At 39.8% G+C, this 26,938-nt stretch overlaps 2 protein-coding genes across 12 annotated transcripts in view; one reads left to right on the forward strand and one right to left on the reverse strand.

Annotated features, from left to right (window-relative positions):
- Window positions 1-3,209, reverse strand: part of CAMSAP2 (calmodulin regulated spectrin associated protein family member 2) — an 81,205-nt gene extending 77,996 nt beyond the window's left edge. For 2 of the 4 annotated variants that reach the window (XM_039726229.1, XM_039726227.1), the window contains exon 1: window positions 2,534-3,209. In XM_039726229.1, coding sequence (XP_039582163.1) covers window positions 2,534-2,672 — 139 coding nt within the window. In that variant the 5' untranslated portion in view covers window positions 2,673-3,209. The remainder of the gene's footprint in view (window positions 1-2,533) is intronic. The other 2 variants (XM_039726230.1, XM_039726228.1) reach the window with 2 other exon arrangements.
- A 187-nt stretch (window positions 3,210-3,396) lies between these two features.
- DDX59 (DEAD-box helicase 59) lies at window positions 3,397-26,546 on the forward strand. 8 transcript variants are annotated; one of them, XM_039726234.1, is made up of 10 exons: window positions 7,609-7,762; window positions 9,809-9,904; window positions 12,650-12,790; window positions 19,855-20,678; window positions 21,816-21,983; window positions 22,789-22,878; window positions 23,261-23,512; window positions 23,676-23,828; window positions 24,309-24,437; window positions 26,101-26,546. In XM_039726234.1, exons 4-10 carry the CDS (start codon window positions 19,866-19,868, stop codon window positions 26,362-26,364), a joined length of 1,869 nt encoding a protein of 622 aa, XP_039582168.1. In that variant the 5' UTR covers window positions 7,609-7,762; window positions 9,809-9,904; window positions 12,650-12,790; window positions 19,855-19,865; the 3' UTR covers window positions 26,365-26,546. The 8 variants fall into 8 exon arrangements, with proteins under 8 accessions (XP_039582170.1, XP_039582168.1, XP_039582167.1 ...); XM_039726236.1 differs by lacking the exons at window positions 7,609-7,762; window positions 12,650-12,790 and adding an exon at window positions 3,397-3,532; XM_039726233.1 differs by lacking the exon at window positions 12,650-12,790.
- Window positions 26,547-26,938: the final 392 nt, after the last annotated feature.

The raw sequence follows: 26,938 nt of genomic DNA on the forward strand, positions 1-26,938 counted from the left end.
CTTCTTTTGACCTGCCTGTGTTGTGGGCCAAACTCTACACTTGCAGTTTTACCAAGGACAATAGCAATAGAAAATTTGTCTCTCAGTTTTTTGGACCCAGGTATCAATGAAACACCAGAAGTCATTACTAATGTTCATGAACAGTACCTATTTCCAAGTCTTTTTGCAAGAGCAAATCCACAACAGGTAGTCAAGCTGTATCCACAGCTCTGATTGCATTGAAATATGGTTTTAAGACTGTGAAAGCCATCCACTGAAAGATGTATTCTTTTGATACATAAAGATTTTGTTTTCTTTAATGGATACATGATTGTAACAACCTATGTTTTTCCTTTATGAAAGTGACCGACCTGCGTTACTTTGTTTCACATACAGTAGGGAAAAAACATTCACTTTCCCTAGCAGGCTTTGGGAACTTCAATACTTAGAGCATAAAAAAAGAAATAAAATGCGGCACTCATAAACACACTAATCATCCTTTGTATTTCCTCTGTACAAATGTATATAGCAATAGTTAGAAGACACGACTGAGGCTGTGATTTATTCCCAAGAACTAAAATAATTTAACAAACCCAAACTTCCTTCCTTCTTGGAAAAGGTGAAGGCCAGTTCTTCTGTTTCACTCCAAGTATAAAGGAAGCATTTGTACTGCAGACATGCAAGTCCTGTATGCTGTCTTTCCCTACTTCAGCCAAACTTTTCTTTGACATTTCTAGTTCCATCAACCTAGTGGAAGAACTGGGACCAGAAATACACACAACAAACGTGTGTGCTTACCTCTCTTCCTACTGTTACATTACTGCAGAGATTAGAGAGCAGATGGAGCAATTATTATTCCCTCTAATCATGTTTCATTTGAGCATCTCAGAACAACCCCAGTCATGAAAGGAAAAAAAAGAAATTTGTTTTGGATCACACTTGCTATAAAAAGTAGCAGAAAAGTACCCTGCAAGTGGCTTTACACATCCAGTAGAAACTCAACCAGTATAAACCAAGATATCTCAACCATAGGTTGAGAATCTGTCAAACTCCAGTAGAAAAAAGTTTTCAGGTTAGAAGGCTGGGTTACATAATTGCACAAGCATTGTACACTCAGAATCCTATGAGTAGAGCCTATAGAACCAAGCTACCTAAAAATATAATGATCTCTGAAAACGTTCAATTAGGTACTTCCAAGAATTTTCTCTACTGTTTTACCTCTCACACCTGCATAGCTAATAACGCCATGTATCAAAATATTACTTGTCCAGATTTCACAAAGAAAAGCAAGTAGAGTCTATCGACAAATCTTTATATGGAAACAATATTTTGATCTTTTCTTTCTTTTTGAAGTGATGCACTCACTGACATTTCACCAGATTCAAGCACTTCAAAAGTGGCTTTTTGGAAGCATTGCATCAAATATTATAAGCTCCCAGAAGCATGTCCCATAAAGACATGCTAAATACATGCTAACCCTGGCTAAATACATAACAGCACCCTGGCCCTAAATGTAAAAGGTGCAACACTCCATAATGAGGAACCTTGTCCTGTCATTTTATAAAAAAAGGGGCAAAAGTAATGATTGTTGATATCTACCTCACCTTTCAAAAAAACCCCATTATTTTTAATCAAGATTAAATTATTACAATACTACAGCTATACTAAAGCAAAAAACCACAAACAACAAGCAAACAACCCCACCTCCCCCCAAAAAGCTAAAAAATAAATTAAAAACAAACAAACAAACAAACAAAAAAACTAAAAACAAATTCCCAAAGAAACATAGAAAACCCAAACAAAAACCCCCCAGCTTGGTAAATTTTCAAAATGCTTCCCTCAGAAAACCTCTGCAAGCCTGGTATTCCTCAAGGCCCAATAATATTTCAGGCACAGAATAATAGGTCTGGTATTCCTCAAGGTCCAAGGTTTTCAACGACAGAGCACTGATGCCTTTTGGAAGCATTACAAATCGATTCCATTTACACTTACAGACAAGGAGAGCCTTCTGTATTGTGCGGGCCAAAACCTGGCACTAAATGCTCTTTTCGCTGAAACCCTTCTTAATGCTTACCCACTCAAATGGCTACAGGCTACTGTCACACATGTCAGAACTAAGAGCACGCACCATTTCCATTGCTAGCCCCCGATTCTGCTCCTAAGCAACACCAGGGATAATTTCAAGATGACAGACAAACGTGGATTGCTGGGGTTTTTTTCGCATTGTAGAAGTGTGACCAGAGTAAAAAATTAAATACCATTTACAGAGATCGATTCACTCAAACAAAATGAGCGCCAATACACAAAATTTACTTGCTGATGGAAACAGTGGGACTACTCCAAAAAGATTAAGTGTAATTAAGGAAAAGCAAAAGAAAAACAAAAAACCTCACAAGAGGTCAGAGATCTTAAGGATAAGGGAACAGACCAAAAGCATTTCCCACACATCTCCCCCCCTTCTCAGCTCCTCAGGGAATGGCTCGCACGTCCTCAGTAGCGAAGCAACCAAGCAGGAACCAGCATCAAAGAAAGGGAAGAAGGAGACGCCACCTACCTGTCCCAAAGGCTTTGGCCACCAGCCAGGCCAGATTACAGGCGATTTTCGCTCGGGAGAAATCATAATGGTCAAAGGGTTTGATGGCAGGAACAATGAAAGTCTTCCTCATCTCCTTGGCGTCTGCGGCATCCCCCATCTTCTCACAGGACCCCCGGCAATTGGGAACTTACATGGTTGTTCCTCCGTCCTCCTCCCACGGCCGGGAGAGCCGGCTGTAAATACGCCGGCAGCAGCTGAGAGCAGCGCCGGACCCAGCTGTCCGTAAAGGGCTAACACCGCCTCCCGCCTTTCTCTGCACAGGAATGTAGCCGAGTCCGAGCGTCCTCTCCTTCCTCCTCCTCCTCCTCCTCGCTCTTTGTCTCAATTCACTCACGCCGCCGTCCCTCCGCCTCCGAAAAAATGCCCCCGGCGGCCCCGGCCCCGCGTTCCCTGGGCAGACCCTGCGGCCAGGGCCGGGCGCCCCAGGCGGCCGCCAGTCCCCCGGCCCGGGGCGGGAGCCGCCGGCAGGGCCCCCGCAGCCGCCGCAGGCCGGGACGCGGCCCTTCCCAGCGCCGGGATGTCAAAACGCCGGGCTCCGGCCCCAAAACGCCGCACGGCCGCGCACCGCCCCAGCGGCGGCCTCTGCGGGCCGGGAGCACAGCCGGCTCCCCAAGGCTGCCCGCGGCCCCCGGCCCGGCCTAGCCCGGGCTCAGCCCGGCGGGAGGAGGAGGGGGGAGTGTTTCCCGCGGTCAGGGGCCGCCGGCGGCGCTGGGAAAGGCTGGGAAAGGGCGGTGTCCCTCGGCCGCGGGTCCGCCCGCCCCGGCGTCGCCGCTCTCCACAGTGCGGCCCGACGGGCCCGCTGCGGCGTTGTCGGGAAAGGTCGGGATCAGCCCCGCGTGCCTCGTCTGTAAGGGGGGCTGAGGAGCCGCCTGGATCCGGGGGAGCCCGGCGGGCCGGGGTCGCGGTGACTGGAGCACGGAGCGCTGCCGAGGAGGCGGGCTGAGCATCCCCCGCCCAGTGCGTTTGTCCCTCCAAACTTAAATCGGGTCTATATATAACTTTGAGAATACTCGGGTAAAAAAATGTCAAAGCCTTAAAATGGTTCATGGCCTGGTCACGTAATCGCTGTAATAGCAGCAAGAGTAGCGATTTGCCCTAGAGACCATCTCCTGTCCTGCTCAAGGTACCTGGGCCGTTTTGGGGGGCTTGCAGGATCACCGTGGGCTGCTGGAGGGAAGCATTAGTCACGGTGGGAAGCAGAAACTGCGTGATGAATGACTCAAGCAGAACTGGACGGGTTGGCTGCCGAGCGCGGGTCCGAGGGCGCGGCCGCGTTGAGGAGGGGAGGCTGGCGGAGGCTGTGCCTCCCTCGGCACGGCCGCTGTGTCATCGGCCGGCCCAGCGGTGGGAACCCCGCGTTTTGGCAGCAAATAGTTATTGCTGGCTATTGTGGATATATTGTTATTTTATGTATATATATACACCATGTATATGGTTCGCAGTAATGTCTAAATCTGCCCTGCTTCCCCTAAAGAATAATTAGACAAAGTCTAAACATGACATGGTAAGATTTCAAATAATATTCCAGCCAGACTGTTATTTCTTTGTTTTTCAAGTGGACTGTGAATTGATCTCCACGGAGATTTTTCTATTGTTGTGTGTGCTTCTAGCACTTTGGGTGCACAGTGAAACAAACATCATGATTATGAGGCAGGAGTATTTAACAGTTTTACTGACGTGTAGCTATATTCATTAGGAATGCGTAAATGAAGGGGTTGTGGAGGTCAACATTTGAAGAAATTGTTGCTGAGTATTCCCCATACATTCTCTGGGATGGGATTCCCAAATTGTCATGCATACCACTCCAGCTACAAAACTAGGAGCTACTGTGGGCAGTACTCAGCAGAATGGAGGGGAGGAGAAAAGTTGAGAAATCCTTGCTTTAGCAGGCTGAGGACTGAAATTCCCAGATTCTCTGCAGCAGAAATAGTAATAATAACACCAAATTAATATACAGGTGCACTTGGAAAATGTTCTCTATTAAGAAAGACTATATGCTTAGTTTTCAATAATTAATATTTGCACATTTTCCTGAATTATTTTTTATGCATACTTTGGAAATAAGTTACATTAGAGACTTCACGTTATTTTAACTATTTTTTACACTGCCAATAGGAATTGTTTAAAATTCTTCCTGAATATTTAATAACAAACACCTGAAATTAATAAGCTTTAAAACCTCAAATGATTAGAGCTAAGGAGAAAAAAAAAAAAGAACTATGTTCCAGATCCCAATTCATTTGTTTCTTGTATGACTGAGAAAATACCTCAAAATTAGATCAGCCTATAGGAAAACATGTTGGAAAAACTGTAGGGCTATTATTTAACTATAATGGAGTTTTTTGTGGCTGCAGCACTTGTGCTGGTGAAACCTGTTCAGAGTCACCAAACAAAATCTAAAAAAGCTGTCTTGTGGTAACTGCAATCAAAGTGGGGTTTCACTTGCTTAGTGCTCTTAAAAGAGAATGCATTAATATAAAATCTAATATAAGTAAGTGCAAAAGAAGACATCACCACCGGTTGCTGGAGTGCCTGTGCCAGTTCTTCTACTTTTGCAAACATGCCAAAATGTCATCTTGCCTACTGCAATGTCAAAGATATCAACAGCCAATATGGAAAATGATTAAAATCTGCTCTAATTGCTCCGAGTAAATAAACAGGAAAACAAAATGAGGAGTCATCCCTTTCTGCTCTGATCCTGTTTATACATCTTGAAACATTTTAAATAGTGATAATCCTTCCTGTATGCAATCTTTCTGCTGCACGGTGTTCTATACTTTAGCATTAATTAAAGGCAAGTATTCAAACAAGCATCTCACAGATATTTATTTTTTTTATCTTCTTTCTCCCTTCCTTTCGCCCCCCTCTACTCCAAATTAGAAATCCCATTTGACTAGTTTCATCCTGTGATTACATCATAAGCCTGATTGTTCACTGTCATGTGTCTGGCCATTTTCACAGTGGGTGTACCAAGCCTGTAGTGAGCATCAGGCAACAGGAACCAATATGACCATGAAGCTGTGAATAATGGTGTGGATGGCAGTTGTTCTAGTAGTTCTAACCTTGGGAGATAGTGGAACGAGTCCTGACTAACAATTTCATACTTTTTTTTCCACTTGTTTTAAAATTCATTTAACTTCTGAAGAGGCTATGTGTAGCATAGAGCCTGTAGACTAATTTCAGGCCAGCTCTAGAGTACAGCATTCAATCTGGAATAACATTTCATGCATAGTTTTTTTCCTTCACAACACTTGATGACAAAGGCAAAGTAAAATGCTTTAAGTTAGAAATACCATGGCTGTTTTTGTAGTGGCACTGTCTGTAGCCAGACTGGGTGCTAGTGAACAGCCAGTTTATCAGGTTACCTGATGGTAAAAACATTCCCACTTCAGTTCAGCTATATTAGGGCAAATCCACAAACACAGCAGTTCACAGCAACTATTCTGCCGAGTAATGCTTCACTTTTGAGGTTGGAAACAGACTTGGAGTAACACTGTGGGCATATTATCTTTGATTGCTGTTATCAAATTGGCCTAATTAAGATGATCCCATCTGTTTTCCTGAGCTTAGAGGATATCAGTCATGATAAAGTGATTTGGCTGAGGGGAGGGGTGCACCTTGTGGCCTGTAACCTCTGCAGTGAGGCTGCATGCATGACTTGATGTGGTGCTGTCAGATTGTCAGTGTACAAACCAAGAACCAGTCATGTCCCAGTGGGATCCCTGAGGAATGTACTTGTTGACTTCAGCAGGTTTTGTGTTACATACATGAGGTTAAACAGGTAATCTACAAATCATTGGGTGAGGTTATTACAGCCTAAGGATGACTTATGAAATGGAATTATTGATATTCCAGCCTCTTAAACCATGATATTTTATTAAATATATTTCTTTATAGGTAGTGGTAAAGAGTTAAGAAATTATATTTTTAAATAGCAATCCAGTGGCTATAAGCAATCTAGGAGACTCCTGGAGTGTGTGGAGACATTTTCCTGGTCCAGGCATTACAGAAGAGAAGGGTTATGGGAGCTGGTGCTTACCAATGCAGATGAGCTCATTAGAGGGGCTAAAACTGGTGCCAGCCTGGACTGCAGTGACCACTCCCTGGTGGAGTTTGTGAGGATTGTGAGCCTGGCAAGGAGCCTAGTCAGGACCCCAAACTTTGAAAGAACAAACTTCTAGTTGTTTGGGAGTTGGTGAATGAGATTCCCTGGAAAACTGTCCTTAGGGACAAAGAAGCTGACCAGAGCTAGCAGTTCCTAAAAACACTTTTCTTAAAACTTGGTGATCTTTAAGGTCCCATCTAACCCAGGCTATTCTATGATAATTAAGTGAACGATTGTCTGAATGAATAAAGTGCTTTGCCATTATTACTAACATACATATATGTTGTTTCTGCAAGTTAGGAGTTTTCTCAGAGCATGATTTTAGAAGGGAATGTGTTCTTCCTGTTTCAGGATGATACAAAAGTACAAGAACAGTTACATAATTACTGTCTTTCAAATTCTTCTATTAATCTGTAATCAGAAAGTGCTGAGGAACGAAAACAGTTTACCAACTTTATGCATTCTAGTAGTCATGAGCCAAAGGGAAAATAAAGGTTTGTATGACATTTTACTTGAATCAGCTGTGATTTTTGATACAATTAAAATTAAAAGAAAAAAAATTGGAGTAATAGCTACTTTAGCTTATTACTGCTGCTGAAATCTGCACAACCAAAAAAGCTGCTCAATAAAAATCAAGGGTGGTACCTAACAGTCACTTCTTTTAATACTTGGATGCTACTGGTTTCATTTCCTCAACTTGACTTTGACCTAGTGTAGCTCTGCAAAGGGAGGTGGGGGGAGATAATCTACATCTTCCCCCCAGCAGTTCCACTGGGTCACCAACCAGACAACAGATCTGTGGCAAAACCTCTAACCTCCCTCAACACTCAGGACTGGTTGGTTTGTTTTGTCTTTTTCTCTGGTTACTTTGGTGTCTTTTTTTCTGAGATTTTAAAATTTGCTTTTTATTTTTAAAATCTGATTTCCAGATTTCCACTGGCTTCTTTTGTGTTCTTCCCATCTGGTGGAATTGCTCTTGTTCTAGGGGGTTTTAGATGAGCTGTCTTCCCACATATGCTGTGCAATACTCCCTAATTCCAGGGCTTTCTTCTTCTTCACATTCCACCATTGCCAGGTTGTCTGTGAGTAAAAAAATACTGTGCTATAACTTGTATTTTTTACTGTAAACTTTAAAACATATTGAAAAGATCCTACCCTCTTTCATTATATATCTTTATGACCACCTAGTGCCTGATGTGTTTTCTACGGAAAATTTTGAGGGTGATTTTTAATGAATATAATCTTTAAAGGCTTGGCTGCACTGTAAAATAGATGTATGGTGGGGAACTTGCGTTCAGAAAAATACTTTGGACAAAAATAAAGCACCATGTTATTATTGTTGTTAGGTAATGCTTTCTTTGCATCCCAGTTCAGAGGAAAATGACATGACTCTAGTTTTCAAACTGTACATTCAGGTAAAAGAAGTTTAAATCAGTTGGTAAGACTTTTTGACTAAGTCTGAATGAGAGTGAATACAAAATCGTGCACTTCTTTGTGCCATGACTGGCTTTTTTTGTGCTGCATCTACATGTGAAGAAAGATCTGAACATTCATAAAAGCTCATTTGTTTTGAGCATATACATCATTTATTAGAAGAGCATGAATAGACTTCAGTTTCCCATGTTTTGGCCCTGCTTCCAGTTTGCACTGAAGCTCATGTGTGTCTGAATGAGAGCAGCAGTAAAGAGAATGCTGTGTTTGAACAGTACCTTTCTGGTATCATTTCATTGCAGTGAAATTCTTTTTTCTTCTAAGAAGGTTCTAAGAGGTGGTAAAGAAGATGAATGAGGAAGGGAAAGCAAGGGAATAGCATGGAAAACTATCCAATGAAGTTGGGCTTTTCTTATGTCTTTGAAATATAATCCAAATTTTCTCAGATACTTTCAGGGTGTTTCCATTTCTCTTAAATTACTGAGAAATTGCATGTTATTGAGGATTTTTTTGTTACTTTAGGGAGCAGGTGTACATAGTTGGTAACTGTTAAAAATCAGTCATGGAAAGTGTATATCAAAGATTTTTATTGTAACCATTTATGCACACACAGTAAGGTCATCACAACCTGAGTGTATAGAATTCTGTTACATTTAATTCTCTTTTGGCATAACTTAATTTGTTATAATAATTTCTGAGTAGCTTTACAGGGTGTTTGCCTTATGATTCATTTGAAAACATGTTCAAGATAGAAAAATGTATGGGATATTTAAGCCATGTACAGAACAATTTGATTTAATACTCCCCAATTTTAATATATATGAGAAACATGGAAAGAACAACAATTATTTTAATACTAGCCTTAAACCAAATGTGTGTGGATATATATATTTAGCAATAAAATCTTGGCTCCAACAAGGATTTTTTTTTAATTTCAGGTTAATCCTATGTGTTGCTCCTATTCAGAATCACTGGTGCTACAGACATGATTAAATATCAGTGTATATATAATTGGTTTTCTGGATTAAAGGGGTCATGCAGTTTATTTGTAATTGAAGAAAAAAAAGCCTGGGTGGTCTCTTTCTTGTAGAAAGTTTCAAAAGAGAAATGAAGTCCAAAGGGGCTCATCTCTCTGGTTATTCTGTCCTCCTGTGGTATTCTTGCTCTATAATATACATGGCTCTATTAAAGCCTGGAGAGAGCAGTCATGGTTCCACTTGTTGGCACAAAGAAGAGAAATGTCCATTGTCTTCATGGGTGCTGGAAACAGAGCTCTCTCTGGTCACCAGCCTAGTTGGATGTGGATGGAGGAAGGAGGCCCTGGCCTTGCTGTTCAGGGTGTGTGAGCCCAGGTGATGGCCACTGCCCTGGAAGCAGCCTGAGACAGACAAAGTACCCCTGGGACTCCCACTTCAGTACAGCCAGGAAGCCCCCCATGACCCAGGGTTTGTTCTGGCAGCCACAGTTCAGTTCTTATGGATGGTAATTTACTAAAGGAGTGGAGAATCACCCGGGGAGAGGATGCTAGCAGGCACGGGGTTGAATTAAGGGGATCATTCCATGAAACAACAAAAGCAACACCTGGAGATTTTATACAAGGAGGGAAACTTGCTGGGCTTTATACCTATTGCCTTTGATCTGGCAAGTCTCTGTGTTTGTGTCAAACTCTTTCCTCCTTTTTTATTTGTTCCTAACAGAAATGAAGCAATTGCCAGATTGGAGAATGTAGGGCAACAGAACAGATTTCACTGCAATGTGCCAGTATGTGATACAGATCCAGCTTGTTCAGATGAGTGAGTATTTTGCTATGCATTGGGTAACTGTTGAAATGGGCCTTTGAAAGTCTCTGTTGCAGTTGGTAGTCTGCACTTTGAGAAGTAGGAAAAGCAGTAAGTCATGGTCACCAAAAGTGTTGAGGAAGCAAAAACAGTCTCAGTAAGAAAGCGTGTTCAAGGTAGAGGGCATGTAGCCATGCTTTATTGTCTTTCACCACCAAGCTCTTAAGTGGAATTGTACTGATATAATTAAGAATAAAACTTGATTTTCCTTGGGGGTAAAGAGATGAACTGGAGATGGATTAGTTCAAGAGAAACAGAAAAAACCCCAAACCACATGCTATTTATGTTGTAGCACATCATAGGACTTGTAGTCAAAGACAAAGATACCATGGTGCAAATGCTGAACAGACTGATGAACCATTTTAGTTCAGAATGAGAATAATGCAGGTGTTAGATATTGTAAGACTAGGCAAAGGGTAACAAAAAAAGGGCTTTGATTACTACATTGCTCTGATTTTGTTATCTAAAAGAGCCCAAACCCACAGAAATATCCTCACTGCTGCTAGAGAACAGGTTCCTTGTGTATCAACAGAAGGTTAGGAGCCATCTGAATGGAGATGGTGTCTGGGCTTCTGCTGGCTCTTTAATCACTAAAGAATGACATGTCATGCTTCCCAGGGCCAACACCCTCTTGGAACCACTGACTCCCTTTGTGGCTCCTTGCAGAGCAGACAGTGTCAGTAAGACAGGAGCCTTTTGGCAGCCTTGCCTTTTGCTCCAAGTTCCAGTTCATGCAAACTCTCCAAGAATGGTAATGTCTTTGTACACCCAGCATGTTAGCTGATTTGCAAATAATCTCAAAGGAACTGAGGTTTCATAGACTTGCATAGTTTTGATTTGTCTCCAACTGTAAGCTGTTTTGGGGGATAACGTGATCTAGGGAAAATCAGTAGAATATTTTTTAAGTTTTTTTCTGGCCTGTTCTTTCTGGTGTTTCCTTGAAATGACCTCACCATATATATTAAGAAAAAGTAATTGATATTGATGATATTTATATGTTTTGATTATCTCCTTTTAGTTTTGAGTTGCTGGAGGTTTATTCCTCATAGGTGTAAGCTAAGCCACCAATTCCAGTACTCAGGCAACTATGGCAGCCTTCTTGTTTCTTGACACCTGGCTATTACCTGATAGAAAGCTTCCTTAGCTTGGGCTGAAATCTAATTTTGTGCCTGAAATCTAATTTCTGCATATCATGCTAGTTGCCACAGGAAAGAATGTTGCTTTGGCCAGGAGCTCTACAAAATTAGCTGGTTGTAATGAGTCAAGAGGCAAAAAATGAAATGGGTACACTGAAATTGGACTTTTGTGTGGCTCAAAGCTTTGAATCATTTGTTCAAATACAAAACAAAAACAACCTGACATAATTTCACATTGAAATTCTGGGCTAAATGTTAAATAACCATTTTTTTCCACAACCTGGCATTATACCCAGGTCAGCTGAGTTGTATTAAGAATTAGCACAGATTTATTCCACTGAATTGTTTGGCAGATAAAATAAGGAGTGTTTCATATGTATTTCATACAGTCTTCCTTAAAAAGAAAATACACTTCAGTGAAATCTTGACCATACAGCACAAAGTCTCCTTTCACACTGTAGTACTTGAGACTTATTTAATACCCAAGAGCTAGAAAACATAAAATTATCTGAGGTGCAAACTTGATAACCACAAATTTTCTTTCAATAAAGCAATCAAAATACATGAAGTACTAAAGTGTTTGTCTTGTTTAGTCTAAATTTAATTTGTTCCAAAAATCAAAAATATATTTTAAAGCTTGTAATCTGAATTATTTTGAACTGGGTATCATCCTGGAATTTTTTTGCTGCCAAGTTACAGATCCCAGAAAAATAAGGTTTGCATGAAAAGTTCTTGGCAGATCTTTCTTGGAACAGCACAAACAACACTGCTTAACAAGGAGGCATTCATTATTTCTGTCTTGTTACCCTCTGCTATTACAGTCACCAGCTGTAAGGTTACTGGCATCTTTGAATCTTCCTAATAAAAAGCATGGGGAGCAGTCATTCAAGGATGATAGTGAGAAATATATTGCATTTTTCAGGCTTACTTTTGTTTTTTAATAGCCATTGTGCTTTATCAAGCTGAGCTAATGCATTATCTGCGTGTTCTCACAACAAACAAAGTTTAGGAAAGTAACAGTTGCAGAAGGACAAACCTGTTGGTCTCACTCCAGCAGTCTGACATCCTTGAGTGTGCAATTTAAAAAAGTGTAGTTAAAGCCTTTCTGTACCCTTTAGTGATTTTTTTGTTGAGGGATTCAACTAGGGCAATGTAATCCTTCATAAAGAGACAGAAGGAGCACCAAATGTAATGTAGGAAAGCATGAAGGCTAAACCCAATGGTTAATACTGGCAGATATTTTAACAAGAGAACTGATAAAAAGTCTGGTTTGTAGCAGCTCTCTTGCACATATTCCAGGCTTCTCTTGCAGTGGTTTCTGCTGCCAAAACTAGCAGTGCTGGTAGAAGCATTAGTGGTGGAAAGAAAAATTTATTAACAATTTATTCAAAAGGTTTATACCATAAATCTTTTCTTCAGTTTGTCACAGTATTGGATTTTGACTCTGTTTCTTTCACTCCCTACAAATGCAATGTACCTGTTATATTTGTCACACTTGCTGATGAATTAGAAAGGTCTTCATCTCTTAAGTTACATGACTGAAAGAGAGTTTATTCATGGGCAGGTGGCAACACACATTGGACACAGGACATCTGACAAGCTGGAACTGGATGATTCCTGTTGTCTCTTGTGGAATTTCTTTTTTTCTCTCCAATCCTTTTGTGTGAGACCCTAAAGGAGGAGGAAAAAAGGGGTTTACTTTCAAGTAAGTGCATGTTGTGTGAATGTTATCTTACTGTTAGAATAGATGCCAATCTCTTTTGCCTCCAAACAGACTTACTAATTGGAACACAAATCTATCCTCTCAGAAAGAAAAATAGATTAACAGAAAAGGAGAGAATTTTAAATTCTTAATTCTAATTACATTATGTTTCAAGATTTATTTAATCTTGTTAAATTCCACCTGAATTCTTTAACAATCTAGGTTATAGTTTGCTGCCTATTGAAATCCCTGGAATGTGGCAATTGTGCTTGCAATCTTTTGATGAAATCCTTGTTCTCTAAGTCTCAGAGACCTAACAGAGATCTGTACGTTTAAATTAGTTTAAATGATTCTCATACCCTAAAATAATTTCTTTTAATTGCAAGAAGCTAGACTATCTTGTATACAAAGGCTGGAAATTGTAGTCACTGTGGTTTTTATAGCTGTGCTAACAGTATGATGATACTGAATTAGGGAGTCCATCATTTTTCAAAGTAAATATTATGTGCAGTATTTGAGCATATAATCACATACATTAATTATGTTCATCATTTTTTCATTAATCACCCTATAGAGTTATTTCCCTATAGACTAGTGGCATTTAATGCTGAAGCTCCAGGCTAGGATTGGTGTTATTTGTGGGGTTTTTTTATTTTTTTCTTTAAAAAAATTCCTCCTCACTAATATGCTTTAAGAACTCAGATTTAATTAGATTATTTTTAAGTTCAAGTTTTACCATGGATTTCTGCAGAGGCTTAATATTGGCCAATATTTCCTTAGAATGTGGCTCTTCAAATAAAGAGAGTGCTCAGGAAGCCTGAAAATATTAGTTCAAATTTTTTTTTACTGACTATTTGTTTTCAAAAAATGTAGGATTTTCCTGTTTAGATCACACAAAAGTAGAAAAACTAGGCCTCAGAACAAGTATACTGCATGCAATACCTGTACAAAATCAGAACGTTTTGACAAGAATATGAATTGTCTAGTTAATGGTTAGCCACAATTATTTGTTTTTAGATCGTCTGGACTTTTCCTGTGTGGTTCCTTTAAAGCTGCAATTCACAAACCAGTGGAGTAATTGACTCACTGGTTCCTTCAGTCAAAGAACTATTCATTAAATACACTTTGGGTTAGAGCTGCAGTTGGTTACCTACCTAAAAGATGTGCTGAGTGGCTTCAAAATCCCCAAGCATTAAATAAACAGAACAATATTTAACAAGAAAAATATTTAGTTTTCTGGCATCAGGTGGAGCAGACACAGACAGCAGACCCCAAGCAAACATACTGTGGCTTCCATGCCTGCTGAATGGAAAGACATTCTCCCTCCTTTCCACCCAAGCAGTGGATATTTTGTTAACTCCAATTATACGTATTCAAGTGTGGCATGCTTGAAAAAAAGCAAACACAGAGAATAATTTTTGTATTCTTTAATTGACATCTTCATAAACCTAATGTTCTTCATTCATTATATGTTATTGAACAGCAACAGCAAGGCTCTCAATTCCCTAGTTTTGAATAATGTAATATGGGATACATATTGAGATGTTTAAAGGAATGAGTAGCTTAAAGAGAACCCAAAGCTGTTCCTCTTGATGTGATTTTAGACACATTTTAATTGTCAGATCTGTCAGTCCTGGCACTTGCCACTTGAGGGAGTGATGCACGAGGTGCTGGTTGGACTCCACTTTGAGTCCATTCTCAGCAGATTTTCATATGCTGAGAGCTCACTCAAGGTGGAAAATTCAGGCATTGTGCGAAGATATTTTGGCTACAAAGGAAACTTGAAATACTCTGTATTAAAATGTTTTGGACAGTTACCCTTTGGGATGGTTTTATCTGTTCCTCAGACCCCTGTGTGGAGCTCCAGAGGTGAGGGGAGGTGCACGGAGGTTTGGGGGGCGTCACTCTGGGCGGTATCGCAGTGGGGAGCTGGGGCAGATGGTGCAGTCAGGCAGCTCTTTGCAGGGCCTGTGATGCTGTCTCTGAATTAATACATGCAATGCCTGTTTCTTATGGATTTACTGTGCCTGGGAGTAGAGGGATTTCAGTCTCCTGCTTTAATCCAGTCTTGTTTTACTGAATTATTTATTATTTGCAAGTGCTGGGAAAGGTTGATTCATGCTTCAAAAGAAGGGCTGTGAGACGTTATAGGGCAAATGCCTGTTTTTAAACTCAGAGCATGAATCCTTTTTGTGTATTTGATATAGAAACCTTGAGTGAACATGAAAAAATCTTGATATAATTTAAAATAAACCATAAAGTGGGATACTTACTATTAATAATCTGTTTCTTATGGTTTTCATTATTTCTTTTGACTTTTAATCAATAGTTACGGTCTTTGTTATTCTAACAGAAATTTGCATAAAGTTGAAATAATCTGTTGCTGTATATTTATGTAGTAAATCTGTCAGTATGTATTGGTCCTTTTGTACATGTGGGGTTCTGTATGCATTGTTACAGTTCTGTAGCTCCTAATATTTACTTTAAAAGTTACTCTGAAGAGACAGTTTAATTATCTAAGGACTATATTTGTGCAGAGCTTTCTAATAACAATGCGTGATACCTTTCTGAGCAGCTATTGTACACGAGTGTAGGCAAGAGGGGAATATTTAAAGTCTCTGAGTTTTACCAACTCAATTAAGTAACAATGTAATCATACAAAATACAAATGCTACCCTACTTCCATGGAAACCTTAACACTTTTCTTTATGACACCCCCAGATAAATTGTCCAGAATGAGCAAAAATTACTGTCCATAATTGCTCATTGTTTTCTAGCAGGACTTAAATCCACCTTTATTCAGCCAGTGCTTGAACTAACTAGTTTTTAGGAGGAAAAATATGAAGACAAACCCCTTTGTAGCCTATCTGAGAGCATCTTGTCTGGGACATTTAATGTACTCTAAGGGTACAAAAATTGGAATTGAAAAATCCTATTAAAATGTCATTCACCTCAGATCTGATTAGCAGCAACAAGAGCTGAGAGGATGGGAATTAAATGCACCAAGGCACCTCTTACTCTTACATATTTCATCATTCTGAAAGAAAACTTAGGCAAGTGACTGAACTGGAATGTTTATGCTTTATTCCAGAAAAAAAAAAAAATTATTCAGTGAGCTCACAAGGTACAATATCTGTTTCAGAAGAGGTTTTGTTACATCTATACTGATTGACTTCTCCATGTAAATAAGGAATAACCTACTACATTCTGTGGGAGCTTGCACTACTTTTCAGCAGTGAGCACTTTTTATAAGGCATGTTACAATTTTTGTTGGAAGAAATAATGAACTAGCAATAGCTGTCCAGCCTTTATGAGCCACTCAAGGTACAGTAGCTCTATTGTTACCTGTTATTAGTCATCTCTTTTTCAGACTGTTGAGTCTACATCGTTGTTTCTTGTATGGAAGCCCTTTCATGCCTCTGAATATCCATAGAATTCTTTTCTAAAATTTTTTTCAATCTCTACTGTAGTCTTCCTCACGAGGAGAATTTCCTACCAAGTAACTTAGTTTTTTCTTACTGCTGTTGCGCACTGAAAAAAATTTAAAAATACATGTAGGATGTTTGCATTTTGCTGCATGGACTGTATAGGGTATGAAACATATCATATTAAATATTGTTGAAATACTGGTCTTTATTTAGTAAATGATGTTTTGAATTCCAGGAAATGACCTTGTAAAAATGGAAGTAAGAAAAGGAAATTTGCTTCTGTTAGGGAGGGAAAATGAAGGAAAGAAAGTTAGTGCAAACAAAGGGGAATGACAGAGGCTGAATCAGAGAAAGGTGGGGATTTTCACAGGAATGTATGGAGTGTGGGTGGAAGGTGCCTGCACATTTTTAAGTCTAGTGATGCCCACTTTCCAAATGTTCAATAATCTTTTCAATTCTACCAGTTAATTAAAAAGCCCAGAGAGACCAAACCCCCTATTTGCACTTTGTTTTTGCTATTCTTGTAGCAAACTACTACAGAGGAATCCAGGGTACTTTAAGATAGACCATGTTTCAGGTGTGACTGGACTTGAATGTTATAGAATGCTGTAGGCAGCTGCTTGAAAGCCCCAGCTTTGTGTCTGTCTTTTCACCCCATATCCCTGTCTCCTCTGACTGGTTCTCTGGACTGCCATTAAATTGTGCTTCCAAAGGGGCTGTTAGGATCTATGATTTTCTCTTCAGCTCCCTGCAGGATATCTTTGCTGTGCACTAAATAATTTATGGTCACAGGGTATACTTTTACTTTGCTCTGGTCCTCCTGCATGATCCAACGCAGGATCTGTACAGACACAGTGACACCACCTATGATGGGTCTTGATGTTGTAAGGAAGTACCTGGGACAGGCTGACAGGTCACAGGTGTCCTTGGAAAGCGAGTGAGTGGCAGTGACCACCCTGCTCACAACAGCCAAGCAGCTGAAACCATCAGTGTTCTCAGTGGAACACATCCAGACCCAGTACTCTGCCATGAACCTGGGTTTGCCCGGGGCAGCAGTCACATCTGGGCTGTCTTGCAAAGCACAGGTTATCCATAAGTCTGAAAGTGTCTTCTGCCCCGTAGTGAAATGTGATAAATTCTGTGTTCTCATGCCTTGTAATGTAGTGTAAATATGCTTATTTATTGTTGAAAGTAATAACTTACTCAGTTTGAAGTACATGAAGAGCTTTGTCACTGTGCCCATCATAGCAGGTTAGGGCATGTACTGGGCTTTTTTCTTGCGTACCTTATGGCTTCATTTTGTGCTGCAGGAACGTTTTCCTCATGTACGAATATGTGTGTTTGTAGCATCTCTGTCTGGAGGATCAACTTTGGCTGTGACAGCAGGAGCGCTGGACATGCCCCTCTGCAGAGACAGTGTTGCTATGTACAATTTTCATAAGAAAGTGGTTCTTTGCTTGATCTTTGTATACTTTCAAGCCTAATCAACAAGAAGGGAAATTTAATTAATGAAACAAAGAGCAGTTAACAAACAAGCTCTAAGTGATGTCCAGATGTTAGAAAAACAAATTACTTGTTGGTAGAATTACCTTGTCACAGTTTAGGGCATGACACATTCCACTGACCTCAGACCTATGGGAAGGTTGGCAAAACCTGGGAAGAAGGATGTCCAGTGATACTGGACACAAAGAATGCAGGATTTAACAGAATTCCCAAGATAAGGAAGAAACTAATACAGACAACTCAGCAACCGTGCTGAGCCAGCTCCAGCTGGGTAAAAGGTAATTGTGGCAGGGGAGTCACGACCACCGACTCATGGCCCACCAACCCAAAGAGAAAGACTGAGCACACAGACTAATTAGCACAACAAATGAGGGAATCATTAACAACAAACGATAGAATTCTGATAATTAAGAGAACCATGTAACTGCTAGCCAATGAACAGGAATTTCTTTTGTCGGCTAGAATGTATAAATAGTAAAAAGTTTTGATAATTGGCGTGCTTGGTTTGTGGAGTACCCCGCGCACCCAGGCTCGCGCAACTCTGGGATAAATAATCAATGTCTCTCTCGAGTGTGTAATCATTGCCTTGCTGCACACTGGGCGGCGGATGCGATTTAGTGTGTAAGAACCGCGCCTGCGGGCCCCAGCACCGGCCGAGGCCGGCAGGCGGCACAGGCGGCAGCGGCCGCGGCCATTTTGTGCGGGAGGCGGCGCGGCCCGGCGGCAGCGGTGCGTGAGGCCGGGGCCGCACTCCGCCCGCGGCGGCGGCACGGTTGTCGGGCAGAGGAGGCCCCGCGCCGCTTTGCTGTCCCGTGGGGTGGGTGGCTCTTGCCGGAGAGCAGGGCTGCGAGAGGCTGTCGTGCTCCCGGGGTCCCCGCGGGCCCGTCCCGAGCAGCGGCCGTCAGCCCCGCGCTTTGCGTGAGCGCTGCCCTCGCCCGGAGGCTGCTGAGCGTGCAGAGAGGTTCGTGGTGGGAGATTCTCATCAGGCGCGAACAGTTCAGTGGTGATCTTTGGCTTCTGCTCCGGCAGCGCGGCGGAGCCGCGGCCCCGGCAGCCGCGGAGCTCGGGCCGGCGCTGCTGCCGCGTCCTCGGCACTGCTCCCAGTTACACAAACACAGCTTCTGTGCGCAGACTTAGCTTGGTGTGTTTTTAAAAATCTCCTGTTAGAAGTTCCTAGAGACTGGTAGGCGCAGTACAATTTACTCAGGATGAAACTGCCGTGTTTTGTGTACTTTTTTACTGATTGTATGATAGCAAACGATTGTTTGCTATCATACAATCAGCATATCTGATGCTTTTGGAGACAAATACTGAAAGTTTCAGAATATAAAATATGGTTATTTTTGAACACTTAATATGTCTTGTGTTACAATGTATATTTGGCAAATTGATGGGGCGACTCTTTGCTTATTTCTGGACACTGAACAAGCAGAGCTGGACTCTAAACACATCTCAAAAGTTTGCAGCCTTATAATTTTAAGTGGACTTTGAAAAGATCATTTACTATGTCTTGTGTTACAATTTATATTTGGCAAATTGATGGTGTGACTCTTCGCTTGTTTCTGGACAGTGTGAACAAGCAGAGCTGGACTCTAAACAAATCTCAAAAGTTTGCAGCCTTATAATTTTAAGTGGACTTTGAAAAGATCAACAAAAGGAGTGATCTTGGATGGATCCTGCATTGAATTTGACATTCTTTCCAAAACTGATCATTTTACTTAGTTTAGGTTGATTGGGTTTTTTCCATACCTTAGAAGAATGTTTGCATCTGTGGTTTCATCTTAGAAATAGGTGAACTCTCCAAGGATTTAAATATGACTGACTTGCAAAATGGATAAATTTCCTCACAATGAAAAGCTAAGTTTTTACTCAGCTGCAAAGGCCTCATACTGACAATTAACTGTATTCTCTATATTGTTCCATGCTTCCACTGTTATTTTAAAATTCTTCTTCACATTTGCATCACCATTGTTATAATCAAGATAATTTAAAAACAAGGCATATTCTAGATCTTTTCAGGGATTGAGAGTTAGTTTCTGTGTTTGCCAATACTTGCTAGATTTTTTTTTTGTGATAACAGTAAAATGTACCTTTTTCAATAGTAGTAGTTTCTAACTGTAACCATTTTTTTTCTAGTGTACTGAAGCATGTTTTTACCACGATCTGTTAAAGTCAAGAGGGCTACTGATGAGGACAAAAGTTGTACAGCTAAGAAAAGTAAACTGTCTTCTGGAGGACCTTCGCTAGAGGAGATCACAGAGTTCCAGGACTGTAAGTCAGTTGGAACAGAAACTTCTGCTTCAACCGACAATTCAAGTGAAATTGTACAAGGACACACAGAACCTGCAGCTGCAGACCTTGGTGTTGCTAATACATCCTTGGCAAAGGACAGCCAAAATACTGAGGAGGATGGCTCTTTGGAAGAACCCATAAAATCCTTCAGCAAATCCCAGCGCTGGGCAGAGCCTGGAGAGCCTGTGTGTGTTGTGTGCGGCCGCTACGGGGAGTACATCTGCGACCAAACAGATGAAGATGTTTGTAGTTTGGAGTGTAAAGCCAAACACCTTCTACAAACTGAAGCAAAGGAAAGGCAGCTAACATCTGATCAAGCCACAGATTCTCAAGCAGAAGCTGACCTCCTTAATACACCTTATTTCTACAAAGATCATTCCTTTATTTTAAGTTTGCAGGATGAGCAGGTTGAGAACCTTAAACTCCAGCTGGGTATTGCTGTCCAGGGCCAGCAAGTTCCAAGACCTATTGTAGAGTTTGAACACTGTGGTTTTCCTGAAACTTTAAACAATAATTTAAAGAATTCTGGCTACGAAGTCCCAACTCCCATCCAAATGCAAATGATCCCTGTTGGACTGTTAGGGAGGGATATTCTGGCCAGTGCTGACACAGGCTCTGGAAAAACAGCAGCTTTCCTGCTTCCTGTTATTATGAAGGTTTTGAAAGAGGTAATGAAACTTCAGATAGTTAGAGAAAGCATTTTGCAGCTTTGTCTGTTGGATTCCCAATGTAATGAAAAATGTGATTGCAGTGTTTTTCATTAACATTCACTGATTTGACTTTTGATTGATTAAGCATTTGATTCTTGGAGGGGGGGAGATGCTAATTATTTTTAATTAAATTGAATGTTTTTCCGCTTTGTTCAGGAGATGAAGCTGCTCTATCAATATTACCTATTACACAGTTCCTGCTTGTTGAGACAGTTAGTTAAATTCTCTGGTAGACTTCCTAAATGACTTAAAATAGAAAGTAAAAATAATTCCAGGCCCTCTGTAAGTTCTTCCTGTATCTTCATATATCAGATGGCTCAAAGAGAGTTGTTGGAATTTGTATAACTTCACAGAGTAATTTATCTTGGAATATATTTGATTGACTGGCAAATAATTGCGGGGATTTTGGGTAAAAAAAATCCTCTAGTTACACAGGCTCCACTTTTATAATGTGGGAAAAAGAATTAAAAAACTTCTGCTTTGTAAGGACATGAACGTATGATTAGAAGCAATGGCAATAGAAGCAATAGTATTCTGTACCTTGTGGTGGTGAACTGTTTTATGGGTTTTATTCAAAAAGAGATGCATAAAAATATGTTAGAGAATTCGGAACATGATTTTAGTGATGCTTTGCACTGTTTAGATACCTTTACAGAATGTATATGCACACAAACTTGTAAATTTTTTCAAATTAATAATTGAAAGATTATTTAAGTAACTCTTTTATTCTTTAAAGTCTCTAGCAACTGGTAAACTCAAGTTTCAGAATGAAAGCATTATGTAGAAGTAGGTAAGAAAAGGTGTGTACACTCCAGTAGATCCTCTGTCTGATTATCATGAAAGTCTGCAAGACTGATACATGTTTATAGTAATATGTGCAAAATTAGGGTCTCAATAAAAAATGGATCTGTACACTCTTTTCCATGCTTCATCTTCAGGGCTCTGTATAAGTTAATATATATATAGAGAGAAGTAATTTTATTTTGCTGCTTAAAATAATTCTCATTTTTCATGTAAAAGATTACTTTGGGAAATTTGAAAGCTTTTTATCTAAATAAAATCCCACATTAATGAGATTTTTCCTCTCCTTTCTAGACAGAAACTCCATGTGCCCTTATTTTGGCACCCACGAGGGAGCTGGCCATTCAGATCGAGCGGCAGGCGAAGGAGCTGATGGCCGGCTTGCCCAACATGAGGACAGTTCTGCTGGTGGGAGGTTTGCCCCTGCCCCCACAGCTGCACCGGCTCCGCCAGAGCGTCAAGGTGAGCTCTGACCCAGAGTGGAGAGCCACGGTGTCATCACATCCACAGGAAACAAAAATGTTACTGGTGACACCTGTGAACACACAACATGGCTTTCTCCTAAGTCTGAACTGCTGAAACATTTGTTACCTCCTGAAAATTTTACAGTTACACTGTTTTTAAAAAGCTTTTTTGCTTCTGATTAAACATCTAATAGTTTTTTTTGTTTGTTTGTTTTTAAAAAGTTTAGTGTGTGTTATTGCTGCTTTCAAAGACTGAAATATGCCAGTATTTTTACACAAGGAGTTGTAATTGAGAGGAAAAAGCAGTTTGTTTTTATGCAGATTTTATTGCTTGTAACTTAGACACCTCCATTAGAGTTTTGAAAGGTCTATTTCCTCTTAGGGCTTCATAATTTATAAGTTTTCCAGAAGTTTTATTACTTACTTGAATGCAAAAATGTCGTGCATTACTGCTATTGTTATGCGTTTCGTATGTGGTATTGCTGCTTCAAAGACTGAAATATGCCAGTATTTTTACACAAGGAGTTGTAATTGAGAGGAAAAAGCAGTTTGTTTTTATGCAAATTTTATTGCTGGTAACTTAGACACCTCCGTTAGAGTTTTGCCAGGTCTATTTCCTCTTAGGGCTTCATAATTTATAAGTTTTCCAGAAGTTTTATTACTTACTTGAATGCAAAAATGTCGTGCATTACTGCTATTGTTATGTCTGTGATGGAATTTTGTGGTTTTTCTAGGATGGTCCTTTGTCATTTCATGTAATTTCTTACTCCTGTGGGGATTTTTCCTCTCCCTTTTTTTTTCAGGTGATAATAGCAACACCTGGAAGACTTCTTGAGATTTTAAAGCAAAGTTCTGTTCAACTGCATGGCATAAAAATTGTAGTGGTGGATGAAGTAAGTATTTATCAGAGCTCTATTACCTATACAGAGGTCGTGGCAGAGTAATGTGAGTGGCTAATCTCACTTATTAAACATACTGACTGTTTAAGAATAAAATAAATTTCTTAGGAGACAGTTTTATTTTTTGACACAATTAGAAATGTGTTTAAACAACAAATGTTCTGTTGCTGTAAAGAGTTAGGTACCTGACAGGATAATACTGTTAGACCAGTGTGAACCATTTGTTTATAATTTTCTCACTTAGCTTTTCTTCTGACTGTGAATGCTCCTGCATTTGGATTGTTACATGTTACATAATGGTTCTTCTGTCAATTGAGGTTTGGGATCCTGCTGTTCATGGAAAAAAAGTGGTACAAATACAATATTTTTCATTTAGGTGGATACCATGCTAAAAATGGGTTTCCAGCAGCAAGTTTTGGATATTTTGGAAGACATCTCTCATGATCATCAAACCATACTGGTGTCAGCCACGATTCCAGTGGGCATTGAGCACTTGGCAAACCAGCTTCTGCACAATTTTGTCAGAATAACAATTGGAGAGAAGAATCTGCCATGTTCCAATGTTCGCCAAATTATCTTGTGGGTAGAAGAACCATCTAAAAAGAAAAAACTGTTTGAAATACTAAATGTAAGTTTAATGTTTTTCTCATAAGAGCCATTTATAAAATGATTCATGTATTTCCAAATCTCTGTCAGGTTCTCATCTCATGATCAGGACAAAATGAATCCATGTTGATGATGAACAGCTAAAGGTTGTAATCCCTTTTTAAGTAAACTGTTTAATTTTACAGGATAACAAGCTCTTCAAGCCTCCAGTGCTGGTGTTTGTGGACTGTAAACTAGGAGCAGATCTTTTGAGTGATGCTGTTCATAAGATTACAGGATTGCAGTGCACAGCTATGCATTCTGAAAAGTCTCAGGTGGAAAGAACAGACATATTACAGGTTTGTGCCTGCTCAAGTTCAGGGTGTTTGGTAGATTTCAAATGGCCTTTTTTTAAAATGTGGCTTTATTTGAATGACTGAAGTCATGATGGACTGCTTTTTTGCAGTAATACCTGAGGTATTGCTGGGTGAGATGAAAGACGGGACTAAGCAAAACTGTAGATAATAATCCTGTTTTAAATGTAGATAAATACAGAGACTGTTTCTCAGATTATTTTAAATGGGAATTTAAATAAGCATTTAACTGTACCTGGTAATGTTTGCAATTAAAATTGTGGGTTTGATCTCTGTTTGGTTATCTGTCTGAATTATATTCCTGTTTAAATCAAGAGTACAGGGAGCCATTCTCTCTTCTACAATAGAATAATCCCACTGGGTGTGTTCTTACACCAAATAACTAGATGTTAACCCATGCTTGGAGAAGTTCAAAATACAAATAAGGAATGAAGAATTAATTTTGGGTTGTTCCTTTCTTGCCAGGGATTACTTCAAGAGAAGTATGAAGTTATAGTAAGTACTGGAGTCCTTGGACGAGGGCTTGACCTTGTCAATGTCAAACTGGTGGTGAATTTTGATATGCCTTCAAGTATGGATGAATATGTACACCAGGTAAATAAATAAATTGCTAATGTTTTATTTGAAAAGCATATTGAAATGTGACATTCACCTGTGGAAATTTAAATGTAAACAGAAAGATCATTTTCCTCTTCAGAATTATTTTTACAGGAAAAGAAAAAATGGTGCTGGATATCTCTTCCGTAATTTTTAATGTAAATTACTCAAATCTGGAATACTATTCCTGTTATCTCCTGCATAAGTTACTAAAACTTAGAAGAGTGTCTTTAAGTCACTTTTGCAGTGTATTTCTTCCTGTTTTGTACTCTCTTATATATTTTTGTGTCTATAGAAAACAAAGTTTACCTTTTTTTATGTCAGGAAAGGCCAAATGCCCGTCGTGCAGGTGCAGCTCATCTGCAGTGTGGCATATGCATTAATAGTCAGGACAGCAGGCATGAACTCGATTTCTTCCCCTCTTTCTAGTCAAGTGTCTCCTCTGATATTTTTTCTGTGGATTTCCTGCTTTAGAAGAGATGATCTGTGAGTTTCACGTGTCTGTGCGTTTATGTGCACAGTCCCCAGCCCTACTTTAGCTGGCACATCAAGAGAACTCATTCTTGCCCTCTTTGTGGCATGAGGAAGACACAATGCTGCTGTGTGCAGTTCTGAGAACATCAGCTGTGGGAAAAGGCAGCAGGCTGGAGGGAGTCCAGGTGAAGTCAGGGGCTGGCACACGTGACACTTGAGGACACGCTGAGGCAACTGGGCTTGTTTGGGCTGCTCTAGAGACTTAATTGCTGCCTTCCATTCGGGTGATTACAGAGGAGACAGAGCCAGACTCTCCTTGAGGATGCCCAGGGAAAGGACAAGGGCCAGCAGTTGTAGCTTTCTGCAAGGGAAATTGTGGCCTCATAGCAGGGAGAAAGGTCCCATCCCTGCTTGACTCCCCTCGCTGTGAAAATCCTTTGTGCTTCAGACACTTGAAACAAGGCCTTGAGGGAACTGATCTAACTTTGAAGTAATCCTGGTTCCTAACAGATGAGGAGGACCTCTGGAAGTTACCCACTGTCATGAACTCAAGTAGCCTGTGTTATTAACTGCAAAATTCCCCTCTTGTTTTTCATTACTTTTCTGCTAAAGTTTCAAGCATGCATTAAGTAAATAAAAATGGTCTTTGGTAGCATCAAAACTATACCAATATTAGCATGTTAGCTGTTTCTACATAGGGAGCCTTTGTGGATTATTTTCTAATTTGCTCAAGCATTTTGGATAATATTGGTAAATAATTTAGTTACTAGGACATTGAAAGTACAGGGCATTTTTGTGGCCATGGTGGCACATACTGTGTTTGATGTGAAGTATTTGGCATCTCTATAGTATTTTTTAAAACAATAGTATTTTTAAAAACTATAGTATTTTTTAGTTTGGATCAGATTTACTGTAAGCCTTTGCCTCATATCTCAGTATCAATATGGGACTTCTGGTATGTCCCATAAACAAGTCCTAATTTTAAATGCATTTCAGCAACAGCTTCAGATCTACACATCCTGAATTCAGGAAGCTTGTTGTAAGTACCTTTGTGCTTAGAGGGTGAGAGAGATTTGGTCCTGTCACATAGGTTTAGTTGATGTTTTGTAACAAAAAAAACTTCTGAGACTACTTGAAGGACTTATGTTTACTATTGCTAACTTAAAATGAATTTATGCTTTTTCAGGTTGGAAGAGCAGGGAGATTGGGTCACAGTGGAACTGCAATTACTTTCATCAATAACAACAGCAAGAAGCTCTTTTGGGATGTTGTGAAGAGAGTGAAACCTACAGGCACCATTCTTCCCCCACAGCTGCTTAATTCCCCATATCTGCATGACCAGAAGAGAAGGGAACAACAGAGACTTAAACAGTTAAATAATAGCCTCGTAACAGGAGATAATATTATGGACATTATTAAAAAACACAGCAAAAATAATTCTCAGAGGTAATAAAGGCATATTTATGTAATTACAATAAGTATGAAGTGTTGCCTTGTATATTGTATTTTAAAAAGAAATTTTACAGTTTTTAAGAAGTCTCCTTTTTATCTCATCTTTATTTTGAAATGTGTTATTGTGTGCTTGAATTACTGTAGTACCTAGTAAAACTACTCTGGAACTCTTTTTCAAAACCAGTAGTCCTTGGTCTTGCTGGCAAGAAAAAAAGAATTAGTGACAGTTTAGGCTCTGAAAATCTCTTCCTGTTAGCTTAAGTAAAATCTTCCACTGGCAATGTTTCTCCAAGTTCTCAGCATGCTCTCTTGGGCTCTCTCAAGAACAGACATGCAAGTTCTATTTGTGAACAGTACTGAAAGTTTAGTTTCTCCATTAGTGCCTGTGTACCAGCTGGAAGTTCTGCTGAAGGACTTTGCAATACCAGAAATAGTTTGTTATTAGTGTAATGAAGTGAGATAAAACCTATAATTTTGATCTTATTTAATCAAAGTTATGTCTTCTTTAGAGATGGAATTAATTGATTTTTCTTATTTGAAATAATCCACTTCTGCCTATAAAATGTTTTTTT

The sequence above is a fragment of the Passer montanus genome, unplaced genomic scaffold, assembly GCF_014805655.1.
Source record: "Passer montanus isolate IOZ18808 unplaced genomic scaffold, ASM1480565v1 scaffold58, whole genome shotgun sequence".
Lineage (NCBI taxonomy): Eukaryota > Metazoa > Chordata > Aves > Passeriformes > Passeridae > Passer > Passer montanus.

Excerpts from the sequence above, each read along its gene's own strand:
- DDX59 (XM_039726236.1), top strand. The coding sequence starts at position 19,866 with ATGTTTTTACCACGATCTGTTAAAGTCAAGAGGGCTACTGATGAGGAC. Across the intron at positions 20,679-21,815 it reads TTATGAAGGTTTTGAAAGAG|ACAGAAACTCCATGTGCCCT; the intron begins GTAATGAAACTT and ends TCTCCTTTCTAG. Across the intron at positions 23,829-24,308 it reads AAAGAACAGACATATTACAG|GGATTACTTCAAGAGAAGTA; the intron begins GTTTGTGCCTGC and ends CTTTCTTGCCAG.